The sequence below is a fragment of the Salvia splendens genome, unplaced genomic scaffold (genome assembly GCF_004379255.2).
Source record: "Salvia splendens isolate huo1 unplaced genomic scaffold, SspV2 ctg271, whole genome shotgun sequence".
Lineage (NCBI taxonomy): Eukaryota > Viridiplantae > Streptophyta > Magnoliopsida > Lamiales > Lamiaceae > Salvia > Salvia splendens.
This window is the reverse complement of record NW_024598910.1, coordinates 16,864-33,734: the sequence shown is the minus strand read 5'-3', so window position 1 is coordinate 33,734 and position 16,871 is coordinate 16,864. Positions and strand designations below refer to the sequence as shown.

Here is a 16,871-nt window from a genome sequence, read left to right as displayed (position 1 = left end):
CTTGCAGGAGAAGCCTAAGAAGAAGAAGAAGGACAAGAAGAAGCCACCAACTCTAGCCGATCCCGAAGTCTATGGGATGAAGAACTCGAACGGAAAATACAAATGGTGGAGAAAGATTTGCAACAAAATGGTTTCGTTCGCAGTTTTCAGCACTAGAGTCGTTGATCCGCCCACTTAGTTGGGCCACTTCAAGTCGAGCCAACGACTTTAACAAAGGCGCTTGTTGGGAGGCAATCAAATTTGTTTTTTATTTCCTTCGGTTTTGTATTTCTGGTTTTTCCTTTGATTTTCGTGCATTTTCTATGCACCTAAAAAAAATTTAACTCGTAGCAGCCGCTGCGCAATCCACAGCGGTCGCTACCGATTTTACACGTGTGCAGGAACAGGTCGGGCCCTAGGGCGGGCTGGAGGAACTGTTGTGCGGGCCACAGCGGCCCGTTGGAGGTGCGCCGTATTCGCAACACGCGCAGTGGTCGTTGCACGTCTCGCAGCGGTCGCCACGGAGATGTCAGTGACGCATTTTCGCCTATATAAGGTGAGTTTTCTCTCATTCTTTCCACCATCTTCTCTAATTCTCTCTTGCACACGACCCCAACTACAAATTATCACTAAATTCACACACCCACACTCTCATTCTCCCTTTCCATTACGAATTTCAAGCTTTCATCGTCCAATTCTCTCTAACTCAAGGTATGAATCCTACTTTTAATTTCTGAGTTTTGATTGAATTCTTCCATGGATTTTACTCTTTCTTGATGAATTGTTCGGTTGAAAAGCATGTTTTAGTATGGGGGATGAGTTTGATGATGTTTATAATTATTTTTCATGGTTAGATTTTGCATAGGGTGGTGAATTGTTGATTTTTGTTGGTGAATTCCCTCTTGTTCTTAGTGTTTATATTTTGCAATCATGTTCATAGCATTGTGAGGCTATTATTACTTCCATGAATAGCAATACATGTGTAGTTATAGAGATTGTTGATTTTTGTTGATTTTGTTGATACGTCTCTGCATGGATTCAGTTCGATCCAATTTATGTTAAGTTGTTATACTTTACCCTTTTAATTGTGGAATTATGCTTTAAAGACTACAACATATATGCTTTAAGAACAATGCTTCGTACTCCGCTACAGGATGGTGTAGTGGAAATGTGGAATCGTACATTAATGGAAATGGTTAGAAGTATGTTAAGATTTTTTTTTGCGACGCGATGCGTGACCATGTTTAACATGAGACGTATGAATTGTAGCACCAAAACTGCCCACTAAGTATTATTAGGCTATTCTATAAGATTTAATTTAAAGTAAACAAAATCGTTATGTTCAACTTTCTTATCGAACCAAGCCTTCCTTTTAGGACAATCTTTCCTGATGTGTTCTACTTTCTTGCAAATGAAACACTTCTTTTCCTTTATGGATACGCTTTTCCGGACCTTTCAGAAAAGATTTATCCTTTCTTTTGTCCTACTTAGTTTTCCTTTACTGGTGCTTACACCTCCAACACCTATGATATTCGCAACTTGATAATTTATCTTCTTTAATCTCCCTTCATTTTAAACCAACATAGCCTTTAATTATTTAAATGTCCCATTTATCTTTAATGGTGTTATTATTCACCTGGAACTGGCTAAATTTAACATGTAGGGAGTTTAAGATAAATTTTTGGCCGACAATTGCTCATGAACCTCCATTCTCGAGGTCGTTCACTTCTTTGAATCGATTGAGACCAGTCAAACTTCTTTGTAGTAATTATGCTTCTACATTTTGACTTATCAGCCAAACTTGATCGTGAACGCTCTTTAATTTTCTTAATGAATTCCCTTGCATTTTCTGTCATGGGCAAAGATGACCTCAAATTTTCTGCCATTGTCATTCTCATAAGGCTCAACCTGTTTGATCACTCACAAGTCTCACATTGAGATTTATAGTTACAGAGTGACATCTATAATGGCTGAGGATTCCTCTTCCGTTAGTATGACATGGTCCAATATCTTTACACCGTAAACCGAATCTATTCGGACCATTCTTCATAATTTTTGCCCATTAATTTAATGACAGAGTTAGCATATGCATACAAATTTTATAAAGCTGCAACATTTATACATGCTTATCTATACGTGCTTGAGTTCTTTAACATAGATTCATAAACAGTAATAAAACTTTAAATAACAAGCATTCAAGTAACATTTGGGTAATACTTATGCTAAATATATACTTTAATAATTAATCAAACTAAACATATATCAAATAAGCATGTTGCCTTTGAGTGTACATATTAAATGACACATGAATAAATGATTAATCCACTTCGTATATATTAACTATATATAATGATTCACCTTTGGGTGATCTCCCAGTATATAGATAATAAAATATTTGATCAATCAAATTCTTATGTCATTTATAGCATCTCTATAATCATGATTAATATGTCATTTATAGCATCTCTATAATCATGATTAATTAATTAACATTTATCATTTTCAATAAATAAATGCAATATAACAAGACCACTTTGGTGATAAACAAGTTATATATTATTTAAATATTGAAATCTTTAATGGTAGAATATCCTTATGTTATTTTAACATTTCATAAAACAATTACCCAACACACAAGCGGAAGCATATTAACCAAAATCGAAAAATCCAAGACCATTCTAATTTCGATTTTGAAATCACATAAATGGTGAATTAACCAAATCTGGATTGGCTCTGTTACCAACTAATTCACCCGATTCTAATCCTTTAATCGAGACTAATCCATCATAGTATCGTCTCTAATATTAGAATCCTTAATATTTAATATAAACTTGATCCTTAAAATTAAACCAATAGTTACATAGGTCACATAAGAATATAAATATTCTTACCGCACCTGCTTTCGCCAACGGCTCAACATAATCCATATGATTTGTCACCGTCAAGTGGCAATCCAAATATGCCTTGCAAAGTAAGAATTTGCCAACGGTGTGTGCTCTCTATCACTGGAGCTCCAATTGTGAAGTTTGGCACGAAATGACCCGATATTAATGCAAATAATCCAATAGTTAAATTCCATTGAGGTAAAGACTTATAATCTTGAATTTTTTGCAAGTTTGGTATATGATGATCATCAGCAGAATGTGATATAGTGGATTCTCCAACCAAGTAACAATTAAAATTAAACCTACCCAACCCGTCCTGCAACAAACCTGAAATCAGGTAGCATGAGCCATGTGCCAAATTCACAACAACTAACTAAGTCAGCAGCAGAAGTTTTAATAGTTCACAAAAATATGTGAAACGGCAATCACAATGTCGATAGTATGATAGTTATCTCACTTTTCTATGCAACAAATTAGCAATGTGTACTGATTTATGTTACCTATTCATGTGTAAATGACACGATATTCACAACAATCATTTCAAAATTTTGACAACATTTTATTAGGTTTAAATTGTACTCCGTATTACGTCTGATAAGATATCTTTGTTTCCAACATATTCCAAGTTAAAAACTCCATTACCAACATATATTGTCAAGTATTCTCCTAAACCTATCAAACTAGCAATTATATACTCCCAATTAATCAAAACATCCTCCATTCCCTTCCCTTAAAATCTCGGCCAACACTAACTTTTTTATTACTACTCTACTATTTATACCCTAACATAAATCTTAAGCTATTAAACTCAAATGCTTCAAGATACACCTAAATGAATTTCCATATGCAGACTAAACAAAAATCTCACATTTCGGCCATTTTTCAATTATTGATTCACAATCAGATTATTTTCGAATATCAAAATCCATCATCTTAATTGTTCCTCTATATGGGTCATTGCCAAAATAGGCCCATTTAAAATCAAAAGCTCAACCAGAAAATTATTACATCCTATTCGGAAAAGTATTTAAGATAATTCGGGAAATCTTATTAAATCCTTATCCGAAATTAGGAACACCAATTCCAGCCATGGCGACCTCATACTTGGCCAATCTCTTCTCTCTCCTCAACCCCTCCAAACCACCACCGTCGGCGGCGCCCTCTCGCGCTCCCAAACTCCCTCCGCTTCATCTCTCCTCGTCAAACTCGCATCCAGGGTGCGAGCCGCTGGTCCTGTCCAACGAGGCGCAGTCGCGGCCTTCGTACTCCTCCGACGTCGCGGCGGTGGTGTGCCCTTCGCTGGCGTACGCGAACACGATGTTCTTCCGATCCGCGTACAATGTGCAGGTGATCGTGGACGACAACGAACCGGAGGAGAAGCTGCTCGGCCGGTTCAGGAGGGAAGTGATGCGCGCCGGAATCATTCAGGAGTGCAAGCGCCGCCGGTTCTTCGAGAACAAACAGGAAGAGAAGAAGCGGAGGGCTCGCGATGCTGCGAAGCGCAACCGTCGGAGGTCTCTCTCTCACTCTAATGATTACTGTTGGCGCTCTGCAATTTGCTCTGTTTCTATTTCTCTTATTTTGCGCGAATTCATGAGTGGTGGATGAGGATTGGTTTAATGTATTTGAATTTGAAGGATAATCCGTGATAATTGAATCAATTAGTGAATTTTATTAGCTAACTCGAAAAATTGTGAAATATATGTATACAATTGTAGTTGATGCTTTTTTATCTTTAAACAAAATTGAGATCGGATATGCATATAAGCCCACCCGCAACGCGTCACGCGGGTGGCCCGTAATCCGTTACTAAGGGACGAGACGGCGGCGTGACGCATTGCAGCGCCCCGTCTCGTCCCCAGCCCGCCACAAGTTCCGTCCCGCCGTGACGGATGGCGAGACATCTCGCCACGCGCCATGGCGACGTGGCGTGCTCCTGCGCCATGCGTGACGCCCACTCGCCGACCCGTGAGTGGCCATCGTCACGCTGACGCAATAAATCATTTTTTTTAAATCTGAATTTAAAAAAAAATTAAAAAACGAAAAACGGTAATATTACCGTTATATTACCGTTTTTTGTTTTTATTTTTATTTTTTACTCTATAAATACTCCTAATTCATCCTCATTTCACACACAAATAACATCTATTCTTCCCAATCATCTCCATTTTCTCTCCAATTTTCATCTAACCTCTCATCACAAAATGTCCGGCGACGGAAACTCTGGCGGTGGCGGCTCCGCCGGTTCGACATCAACGCGTTCGGTGACTGGGGGCATGTATAGTGTCCTGGGTGGTGGATCCGGTTCGTCGACGCCGGGCACCCAGGGTTCGTCGACGCCGGGGGTACCAACCACCCCATTTTGATGTGGATGCATACGCCCGTCCCTCCGCCCCGAGGTATTCGCAAGGATTATCCCAGATTCGAGAGGATTATTCCGTTGAACCCACTCCGGAAGAAGGCCGAGGCGGAGGAGGACGCCGAGTCGGTGGAGGAGGCCGAGGTGGGGGAGGAGTCCGAGGCGGTGGAAGCTCCAGGGCGGAGGTGGACGAGGAGGATCTAGGCCGACATCCGTACAGCCCCAAAGAAACGCTGGCGGTGTACAACGCCTGGATCAGCGTCTCGTACGATCCATCGTCGGGAATCAACAACCCCGGAAGTGCTTCTGGGAAAAGGTCACCGAGGCCTACCACAAGATTAAGCCGAAGGGGTCCCACCGCCGCACATATAAGAGGCTCTGTGCTCACTTTGACCGAGTCGACAGAGAGGTCAAAAAATTCTGCGCCATCTACAAGAGTGAAGCGGCTCATTACCAAAGCGGAGCCACGGGAGCCGACATTCTGAGGTCGGCGTTGCGAGTCTACTACGACGACACCACCAAACAATTTAAATATGTCGATGTTTGGGAGGTCGTCAAAGACGAGGAAAGGTGGGCGGGCGGTGTTCGGTCCAGCTCTGGCTCGACCTGCACGAAGCACACGTCGGGTGGCCAATACTCGTCTAGTGAGGGCGGTTCGGGCAGCGCCGCACAAGAGTTTTTCTCGCAGGAGGCTGAGGGCACGGCAGACGATGCCGGGGGTCCTCCCTTGGGCGCCATCGGCCGTAAGGGAGAAATGCGGCGAAGGCGGCTAGAGGGAGGAGGGGCCGAGCCGAATCAAGCCAGGCGGGCTCGGAGGCACCCTCGAACTCCCTAATGTCCATGTACATGACCGCCATAATGGCGGACAATTCCCGCATGACGCATCCCCAATACCAAGCCTATCTTGCCGGAATTGAGTTTATGGCAAGACAACTTGGTATTCCATCTCCAGGTGGCTTCAGTGCACCTCCACCGCCTTCGGGGGATGATTCGCCGGCGGAGTAGTTTTTTTATTTTCTATAAAATTGTATTTTAAATTATGTAATTTTTATTTTTTAGGATTTTAATTATGTATTTTTTTTATTTTTTTGAATTCTAAGTTGTATTTTTATTTTATGTTGTAATTTTATTTTATTTTTAATGAAGTGTGTTTTTATTAATTGAATTTGTTGGAAATAAAAATAATAATGAAAATTGCATGAATAATAATTTAAGGGACAGTTAAGGGACGGATAAGAGATTGAGGGTTGCAGGTTCCGTCCCTTAGTTAAGAGATAGAGAAAAAAGTACAGTGGGGCCCTGAATAGTAATTTAAGGGACGGATAAGTGACAGTGTTGCGGATGATGTAAGATTGAATTGGTGTGTGCTGTTTTCCCCATAGTGTTTGTATGTAGTATAACATATAGTATGTAGTTGGGAAATTAAGTGCTACAGAGAGAGGGAGGCGGATTTATTTGATTGATCATCCAAATAAGGTATTGATGTAGGCAGATTAAGTGCATGCTTCTTTAGAATTTCATGCTTTTGGTTTACTGATAATCCAAATAATGTATTGCCAGTATTTCATTATGTGGGCAAATTATGTGTGTCTTACCTTTGAGATTGAGTTGTTTGTGGTTTTCTTACTAGTTTGTGGCTACAAGCAAGCAATTTATTGAGATAGGGCTTGAGTCTTTAATCGAGTACCTGACCTTGTTTCGAATTGCGTCTCTTTGCTATGTCCGTATCACTTATGGTGGAGCTGGGACTTGCTAATTTGTACACACAAGTTCTTTCCTTGGTCAAGTTCTTTTATGGATGATTTAAATAGATGACCTCACTCACGAAAGACATCATAGTATTGTCAACGGCCCTCCTGTTGCTCAAAGCTCAGACCTATATAACTCTTACAACTAGAGTCTTTAGATATTTGCTTGTTTGGAGTTTTGAGGGTTTAAACTTTGATGAGCTTTTTTTGTCAAACTGACATGTCTGTAGATGCATATTTGATGGTACGTCCTTGGACTTTTTCATAAATTGGTTAGATTGATGTGTTTTTTCATGCATCACTGCATTTTGTGGCACAATGATCTTACATCGGTTACATGATACTGCCATTCTCAAATATCCATGAATTTGAAGAGAATTCATTACAGACATGATGATTTTCCAGATATTTATAAACCATGTTCCTTGATCACATTCCTTTACATGAATAATCTACAGACGACCTCAAGCGAAATTCGCAACACAAGACAAGCCAGAGATCTCGAAGAGCAAGAAGGAAGACGATGATGACAACTGGGATATTCCTGAAGGAGTCCTTCCCAAGTGACCATATCAAATTGCAGCAGCATGTGAATTTTCGAGGTCTCATAGTCGCAGCTTTCCTCTGCTGATTTTGGCAATGGGATTTGAATTTGGTTTCATGGTGGATTCAAATTCATTTGACCATTGATTGAGATGGATGAAATTGGATTTATGTATATTGATTTACCAGATTGAATGGTTGGCAAATCTATGCAGTAAAATAGGTGTTAATATTATGGTCCTGTGCTTTAAGTGTCTGAACTCTACCACTAGATTGCTTTTAAATTTACAATTGCAAATTTTTAAAGGAATTGTTTGCAATGAAAAATCTAACTGTGAATTTGAAAATTGTAGTGCTGTCAATATGGAGTATTTGTGATTTGATTTAGGACTTGCTTAATATGGTATGCGAATTCTTGATTAATTTGATTTTTTTTTGTAAATTACAGCTTGATAGGTAAATATGGTTGGAAATTGCGTGGGTAAAAATGAATCTTGTGCAGTAAAGTTTTTCACCCTGCAGTTTCTTTGAAAGTAGACTATTTAAATTCCAGTTGTGAATTAACTAACTTTTAATCGTAAATTAATAATTTTAATAAAAGTAATTAGATATAAATCGATATTTGTCGAGTGGGCTTGAGATTTTTGTGCAGTAATGGGCTTCAGTTTTTGTTTTGAACCCCACATATTGATGTAGTATGAGTTACTCTAGTATTTACAGGTTCAGTAGTAAGTCTTTATTTTGTAAACTAAAGGTTCATTTTTGTCCTTAACATATTGCGATTTTATGATTTTGGTCTAAAATACTATTTTTTAAATTATTCAGTCCCTCCCAAAAAGGAAAGTGAGTCATCTTTAATGGGATTGAGGGAATCTTATTTGGGATAAATCAAAAAGGAAAGTGAGTCATTTTTAATGGGACGGATGGAGTAGGAAGGTATAAAATCCTATAGTAGTAGTAGTACAGTTTATATTATGAGTGATTTGGTTTGAGACTTGTAGGATGGGAGAGGGGTGGGGCAAGCAAGCGTAGAGTGGTTGAATGTAGTGGGCTCTAATTAGTGAGACGCGACAACGTGTTACTTTCCCAACATCTATTAATTTTAAATGTACATATGCAACAATCAACATTACGACTTTCTTTCTTGTCAATTCTACTTGATTCTTTACTTATTAATTTATTAAATCTTACCATAAAATAACACTCACTAAATTCGTATAGGTGACTATGTTATGTGGTAATGTCATCATTAAATTTTTTGAATTTATATTCCTAAATCTATAACACCTTCATCCATTGCCATCTACCTCATATTCCGACCTACAAATAACTTAAATCCCAATCACAATCCCAATACTCCTACTATATTAGTCAAACCACATTCTTAAGAGCCAAATGCAAAATAACAGAGTTATTGATGCTAGTATTACCGAAAGTTATTTTTATTTGTTATACTATTATACTCCCTTCGTCCACTAATAGGGAACTTGGAATCAAAGCATTAAACTATAATTATATTAAAGTTATTGTTAAGCTAATTGTTCTAGTGAGTTAGGGGTAACTTCGTAATCTATACTTTAGAAAAAAAAGTTAACAATCAGATGAAAGGCATGAGTGTCATGATGCAAAATTTCAACCGTAAGATGTTTTTTCTTATTCAATAAATTGATGATTAACATTATCATTACAACAAATGAAAATATTATTATTAATAATTAATAATCTCTTGAAGAAGAGAGGATCCATAGGAATCAATTCATCATACAAAGTTAGTGTTAAAAGAGGATGAAAAGTAGAGGCCTTAGCTATTGAAACATGGGATTATCGCCATTTGTTCATATCAATTCACGTGACACTCGTGTTTCTCTAGGCCCACCACCCCATGAATAATAGAGGAAGAAATAAAGATATAGTGTATGATTGGATGCACTGAATGTACACCTCATCTACCATAATTAAAATATAATTAAAAATTTTATCAATCACATATCAAAATTTAAAACTCTTATTTGAGAGTTACTCCTTTTCATGTCTCGCAATATGTGTCCCATTTTAACGTCACATGAGTTTTAAGAGAAATATGAAAAAATAAATTGAAAGATTTAGTAAACTATGAATTCTATTTTTATAGTAAAATATTAGTATTGTAATACGTAAAATAAGTTAGTAGAATGTAAAGTTTCACTATCAAAAATAACAAATATAAAATGGAATAATTAATATGGAATTGACTAAAATAGAAAACTGAGATAACTATCTATGACAAATGAAGTACTATATGACATACCAATATGAAAATCCGATACATATGATGAGACGGAGGAAACACTAAATTTATCAAACCTCTTAATAATAAATCTCGTATTAGTTAATACTATTGTATACAAAATAAGTTAACCACCACCACTTTTGTCTTTCTATTTTTCATACTCATTATATGTGAGAGTCTTGGGTCAAATTATACCATGATCAAAATTTGTTAAACAAATCAATCTAAATAAAATTATTCCATGACCATTAGAAGAATGATTTAAATCCAAATATATTTTAATTATAAATATGCTATTGGACGTGAATTCGCATCCAGATCTTGACTTGTCTTGCTCACCCAAACTTTAAATATTTTTGGTATATACGTACTTTCTGATTTTAAACCTTTCCCTTAATTGTCAATTTCGATAAAACAATAGTATATCTGATATAGCAATATAAGGTGTGGATAATCATTTTTATATAGACGTGTTTAAATTAGAGTACACATAACGTGCGCTATCTGGTTTGTGTGTGGATAATTGAAATATATTTTCTATTAAGAGAAAATCAAGGGTGATATCCTAAAAAAGATCATTATATTGGGAAAAGGCAATAATTATCATTTAATAAAGTGATTATTCGAATTCACTAGCAAACCAGTGCGCACTGATTAGTCCCATGAAATCGGAATTTAAACCTAGCTTATCATTAAATTACTTATCAATATACCTAAAAATGCCACTTGGTTGAGAATTGAGATTGAATATTATTCAAGGATGTTATGTTTTTGGATTTTGAAGATGGTTAAAGAATGTAGGATTGGATAATAGTGACTCATCGTCCATTGAAAAGGTCACTAAATTTCCACCGTTGGATCTGAAAATCTATCAACTTGATTTTTCCACATGTTGAGCTTATCTGTCATGACAGAACAAACAATAACTTCCAAAATGTTCTAATCCAATTGCCACGTGGGCCAAAACTGTTCATTACACTAGAGACCATGGTACTAAATCTAAAATATAATCCTACTCCACCTATATATCCTACTTATTACAAAAATTCCAACATCAGACCAATGAACATAGTGACTTCAAATCAACATTTACAACAAAACAACACAGTTGGAGCAACCAATCAATGATGAGAAATTATTATTTAAATCATAGTAGCTTTCATTTAACTTCTACTTAATTTCATAATTTTTATCCATGCGAATTAAATATTAACTATTAGTATTTGATTTTTCTAGTTAATTCCATAGTTGAACTATGCAAAGTAATTCGCTACTTTATTACAATCCATAGTTGCTCTGCGAGATTAATTTTCAGTGAAATTAGTGGTGTAGAAGTTGGAATGTTCGCTGAGAGCATTGGCAATGGTGGCAGATCGCCACAGCCGAGCGATCAGCCACCTCATCGGCGCCCGTCGGCCTCCACTGCTGAGGGAGGGCCGATCGCCTTTCCCCAACGCCTCCGTCCCATGCCCGATCAATCGCCCAAGCCGATGGCATATTGGCTCCGCATCGACCCTGCGATGGGCCTCTATTGCGGAGGATCGGGCCGATGGCGGAGCCGATTTTGATTTTTTTAATTTAATTACTTCTATATATACCTCCTTCCTCCATTTCATACGTTCATCTCTATCCAATAATTTTTTACTTCTCTCTAGCAAAATGAATTTTAATGAGTCCGATAATTCTAGCAATAACCAGTTTACCAGCCAAGGAGGTCAGTTTTCGAACCTGCTAGCGGGAAACCAATTTCCCGAAGGCGGCCAATTTCCTGCGGGAAACATGTTCGGGTTGGGAAACCAATCATCCCAGTTTGGGATGGGTTCAAACCAGATTCCGTCTCAAGGAAGTCTACCTTTTCTCTACAGGGCCCAATACGCCGGCTTCCCACAAAGCGACTACGTCGGTGTTGGTAGACCGATGAACACATCGAGTTCCGGCGATGATGTCTACCGCCCAACGATGTGCCCAAGCGTGTTTGGTACTCCTGGGACTGATGAATCCACTGTTCCGTTAAGAGACTTGAACTTCAGCACCGACGAGTACGAGGTGTCCGATATGGAGCCATCTCCTACTAGGCGAAGGGGAAGAGGAAGGAGAAAGTGGGAGGACGTCTGAGGGCGGGCAGGGTGGGTGCACAAGGAGTACCTACTCCATTGAGGAGTCGATTGCTCTTGCTCGTTATTGGGCAGATATCTCTGGGGATCCGATTGTAGCCAACAATCAGGGCGAGGGGCGGTTTCTGGGGTCATATCACGCAAAGATACGAACAAGTCAAGTCCAATGGAGCCCTGACACGCAAGCCCGGAGATCTGCACATGTACCATCTCTACCCTGAAATATGCATAATATTTTCTTTATCTTTTAAATATATATATATATATATATATATATATATATATATATATATATATATATATATATATATATATATATATAATAAAAATGCATTTAAATCCAGAACTGCAACCCAAATCTTGGCCCTATGATTAGATGATCTAATGGTCAATAATTAACCAAAAACACGGAAGGTCATAATTAAACAGTTTTAGGTCATATTATAATATTTGGGTTTAATGTCATGCTAAGATCACTTTATGTCATGCTTTGTTAGCATGACCTACAAATTAACTAACTATGACCTAAAAGTGTCCTACGTATAATATTGTTCTGCATTTCTGTATTTAAATCTAGTTTTGCATAGATCAAATGATATATATATATATATATATATATATATATATATATATATATATATATATATGGATTGTGATCAATACCGAACCACTCTTAAACCTTAAAAGCCGAACAACATCATTATATGATAACATGGAGTTCATTATAATGAACTAATAATAAACATACAATGTACTTCAGATTTCTAAATTATGTATGATGATGTCATTGTTTTTAAATCTTAGAATTCCCTATAATGAACTACAAATAAAGTTGTAATGAACTCCGCATTATTATATAATGATGTGTTTGGCGTTTAGTGTTTAAAACTAGTTTGGTATATAATACAACCCTATATATATATATATATATAATCATATTATTTACAAATGACATACGTACAAGCTTAGAAATTGATTGAACTAATATAATATTTTAAACATAATATACATATATTTAAATATATTTTGACACATTTTTTCTTACTTTATTTTAAGTTGTCAATATTTATCATGCATGATTCTTTTATAATGTGGTAAAGGAATAAAAGTGCTCTTTTACATGTAATCCACGTGTAATGAAAGTGAAGCATGTCCTAGGCTTAATGGATTAATAAAAATACGCCACTTTAGTTAAATGGTTTCATCAGTATAGTTTATCTATTGATATAACCAATATTATATATATAGTGGAGGGGGGAGGAAACGAAGAGGAGGGGAAAGGGCTTAGGAAGTAGTACTGCTGCTCATATAAGAAACATCAGAGAGAATTTTGAGAGAAATTAAATCTTCACGACCATACTCCCATTATCAGGATTGAAGATTGTAAATACAGAGGATTACAAAATCAAGGGACAGAGTCATATTCTCGGTTAGACTATATAGTCATGTGTATAAATTACACTTTTAATTACACTGCTATATGGTTGATTGATATAAGTAAACTTGAAATGAATATTTGAATAATATGATATGAATCTAATACATATATAGTGTTATATGGTTGATTGATATAAGTAAACTTGAAATGAATATTTGAATAATATGAATCTAATACATATATAGTTATGTGTTATTTGATATTGATGGTGGAATATGATATAGATTTATGATTATTTTAATGGATATGTTTTATATATCATATTGAAATTATTTATTGGAATGTGATATGGATATGTGATTATGGCAATGGATATGTTTTACATATGATATTGGAATTATATGAATCATTTGATTAAAGAGGATCTGTGACAGTCTTGCTCTGAGTCTGATATTAATGGCAATGGACCTACGGGTCATATACAATGGCAATAGACCTATGGGTCATATATACAATGGCAATGGACCTTCGGGTCATATATATGTATACATTGGCAATGAGACCTCCGGGTCATATTATACCCTAGCCCCTAAGCTTATTAAACCCTTAGGGGAAACAAGAAACGTGTGTCCAAACATCATAACATGGTACATCTTATTCGTATGCATTGCAGTTCACATATTGTGCATTATATAGTCAATTATATGCATTACTCGTGACCATGTGGTGCATTATTCGCAGATACCAAAATGTGGCAGTTACTTTTCCGTCAAATGACAATAATAACCATGTAATGCATACAACCACCTTCTATAATGCAACACGAAACCAGTTTTATAGAATCAATCTGATCCGTTGATGCCTTAGATCTAACGCGTAATATTAAGAACGAAAAAGGATCTAAGATGTGAAAAGGAGAATAACGCTCCCCTATATATATATATATATATATATATATATATATATATATCTTGTATGATGCATCATGCTTGTGTTATGATTGCATTATTTCACTATGTGATTGCATTATTTGCTTATGTGATTGCATTAGTTGAAAATGTGATTGCATTATGTTGGATCATGTTTTAAATTGTCAAACATTAACTGGAAATATGTGTTAGTAAATTACACTATATAGTCTGTACATTATGTGTACATGGTGAAGCATTATTTTATTTTACGCATGAATTAATGTTCGTTTGAAAGATTTGTTTCTACTATATACCTCTGTTAGTTATTCTATATAGTGCACGTTTCATGATGCAAGTTGGTGCTGCTCGACAGGGACAAAGCAGTTGAGGATGAACATAGAAGATGTAGTGGATGATCTACTGCCGGTTGGAATAGCCCAGAAATTCCGCGAACGAATTACGGAAGCTTCAACCAGCTCTGCCCAAAATGACTGTAACGACAAGAAGAACAAAGCCCGGAGGGAGGACTATTTATACTGTCGTCGAACACCTGCAGAGTTCTTGTCCTACTTGAAGAATCTTACGCCGCAGCAAAAGGAATCTGTTGCCGATGCCAGGGAGATTCCAGGCCAACTGGCCTATTGGGTGCTAAGCGCCTTCAATCTAGCGCGATGCCAGATTGGATTGTCAGGAGGTGGAACCCTAGATCTGGATGAGGAAGACGTCCATTTGACGTTAGGATTTCCTCGTGGCCGAACACCTATCTCACGGCCTATGGAACATCAAAGCAACTTCACCTTCAACGACATGGTTGCTGCCCGATGTGGGAAGGGGCGTTTTAAAATGACCCCGAAGGACATTTCCCAGCTGATGATGCAGGAGGTTAATGGAGGCGACTTCTTCAAGAAGCTCTTCATGTTCCTGTTGGAAAATGCGTTGATAGAGACCCCGTCTGACGGCCATTGCAAACCGAAGATTCTTAATTTCATAGATGATGTGGACGAAATAAGGAACCTAAACTGGTGTGGTTACGTCCTGTCTGTGCTTGAGGCTACTTACCCTAGCTGGGCAAACCGCCAGAGTGTGAACTTTAGCGGTCCAATCTACTTTTTGGTGGTATGGGAATAATATGTGCACTATATGCCCCTTTTCTTGCATTATGCATTATTATAAATACATTATTTAGATGTCCACATTGCATTATGCATTAAATGGCCATTTCATGCATTATACAGCCATTTTCATGCATTACATGGCCATTTAAATGCATTATGCATTCTGCATTAAATGGTAATTTCCATGCATTATGCTTTATAATAAGTACATTACTAAGGTGAGCTTATTGAATTATACGTATTATCTTACATTATGCTGTTGTTATTTTCAGGGGGCATATGTCGATCGTGTGGTTTATTGCCGGAGAAGGGTGATCCGTTCTTGGCCAACGATCAAAGGTTGGACAACAGAGGCTTTGAAGCAAAGGGCTGAAGTGGAGCACGGCCAGTACGGAACAGGCAGGCTGGAAGGAAGGGTCGATAAAAATAGTTGGCTGGAGGAAGAGGAACGAAGGAAGGAAGACGTGGATACCATAGGAGAGCACGTAGCACCCGGCCGACGCAAAGCATATAGCCTAAGGAAAAAATTTGTTGCGTCGAGCGCCTTAATGGCACGTGCAGTTTCAGAATGGGTGGATAACTTCCATCAAATCCCAGTTGAATTGCTCGATGACGAGTGCTTCCGTGTTGGAAGCCAGATTGGGAGAAAATTGCTGTGTATTGAGGAACAAGAAGTGGTGGCGGATGAGGATATTGTGACGAGGCTGACGTAGGCGAAGGAAGATGTGGAAGAATACAATCCTGAGTGGATCGCGGAGTTAGAAAAAATGATGGTGGCGTATGATAAAAAAAAAGACATTGAACAAGAGCACCACCAGGCCGTCTTTTGTCCTAGATGGCTTCGATTGCCCCGACCCTTTTGCCACACAACCATCAAACGGAGCTGGGGGGAGTGGTACTGGCGGTACCGAGCCGCCAGTTGCTGACATTGCACCGGAAGCCACAACCACAGGCCAGCCGGGAGGTGAAGATGTCGAAGGAGATGTCAGCATTCCCGAGCCGTTTGATTATGAAATCCCTGATATGATGCACACCGGCGCAGGTGTTAAGGAACCACAAATCCCGCCAACGGGCATAGCGGTTGGCGGGGGACTGCCGAGCACCACAGAGATAGGCATCCAGATAAATGTACTTGTGTATTATCAATGGTTACCGATATTAACTCATTTTAATTGTGTGATTGATAGGCACAGTTGAATGCTTCCGTAGAAGAACCTGTCGACGAGGCTTTTGAGGGAGTAGCAGACGCCGGCGTTGGCGGCCAAACAAAGAAAGGCAGGACATCAACAACGGGTGTGAAGATAGGAGCATTGGACCAGAAGGGTGGAGCTGTGATGGACAATGCCAAGGTTTGTGTTTCTTAGGAAAAAGTGAACTGTATAACGTCATGATTTCATTGGCGTTACGCTCTCACTGAATTTTTATTTTATGTACGGTACGACAAAAATAAGGGCGCTGCAACAAAGGGAAAGAAAGGGAAAGAGCCGTTGTCTCGTAAGGTATCCGTGTTTAATGGAATTTTATACACAGCTCATTCTACATTATATACTAATTAACATGCATTTTTTGT

At 37.9% G+C, this 16,871-nt stretch overlaps 1 protein-coding gene across 1 annotated transcript; it reads left to right on the top strand.

Moving 5' to 3' along the window:
* Positions 1 to 505: 505 nt before the first annotated feature.
* LOC121789537 (30S ribosomal protein S21, chloroplastic-like) lies at positions 506 to 7,610 on the top strand. Its single transcript, XM_042187975.1, has 3 exons — positions 506 to 535; positions 3,834 to 4,378; positions 7,430 to 7,610. Exons 1-3 carry the CDS (start codon positions 506 to 508, stop codon positions 7,536 to 7,538), a joined length of 684 nt encoding a protein of 227 aa, XP_042043909.1. The 3' UTR covers positions 7,539 to 7,610.
* Positions 7,611 to 16,871: the final 9,261 nt, after the last annotated feature.

What these genes read in the sequence shown, in the direction of transcription:
- LOC121789537 (XM_042187975.1), top strand. Translation starts at nt 506, where the DNA reads ATGTCAGTGACGCATTTTCGCCTATATAAG. An exon ending in CGCATTTTCGCCTATATAAG is followed by an intron (nt 536 to 3,833) that starts GTGAGTTTTCTC and finishes TTGCCAAAATAG; the next exon opens with GCCCATTTAAAATCAAAAGC. An exon ending in GCGAAGCGCAACCGTCGGAG is followed by an intron (nt 4,379 to 7,429) that starts GTCTCTCTCTCA and finishes AATAATCTACAG; the next exon opens with ACGACCTCAAGCGAAATTCG.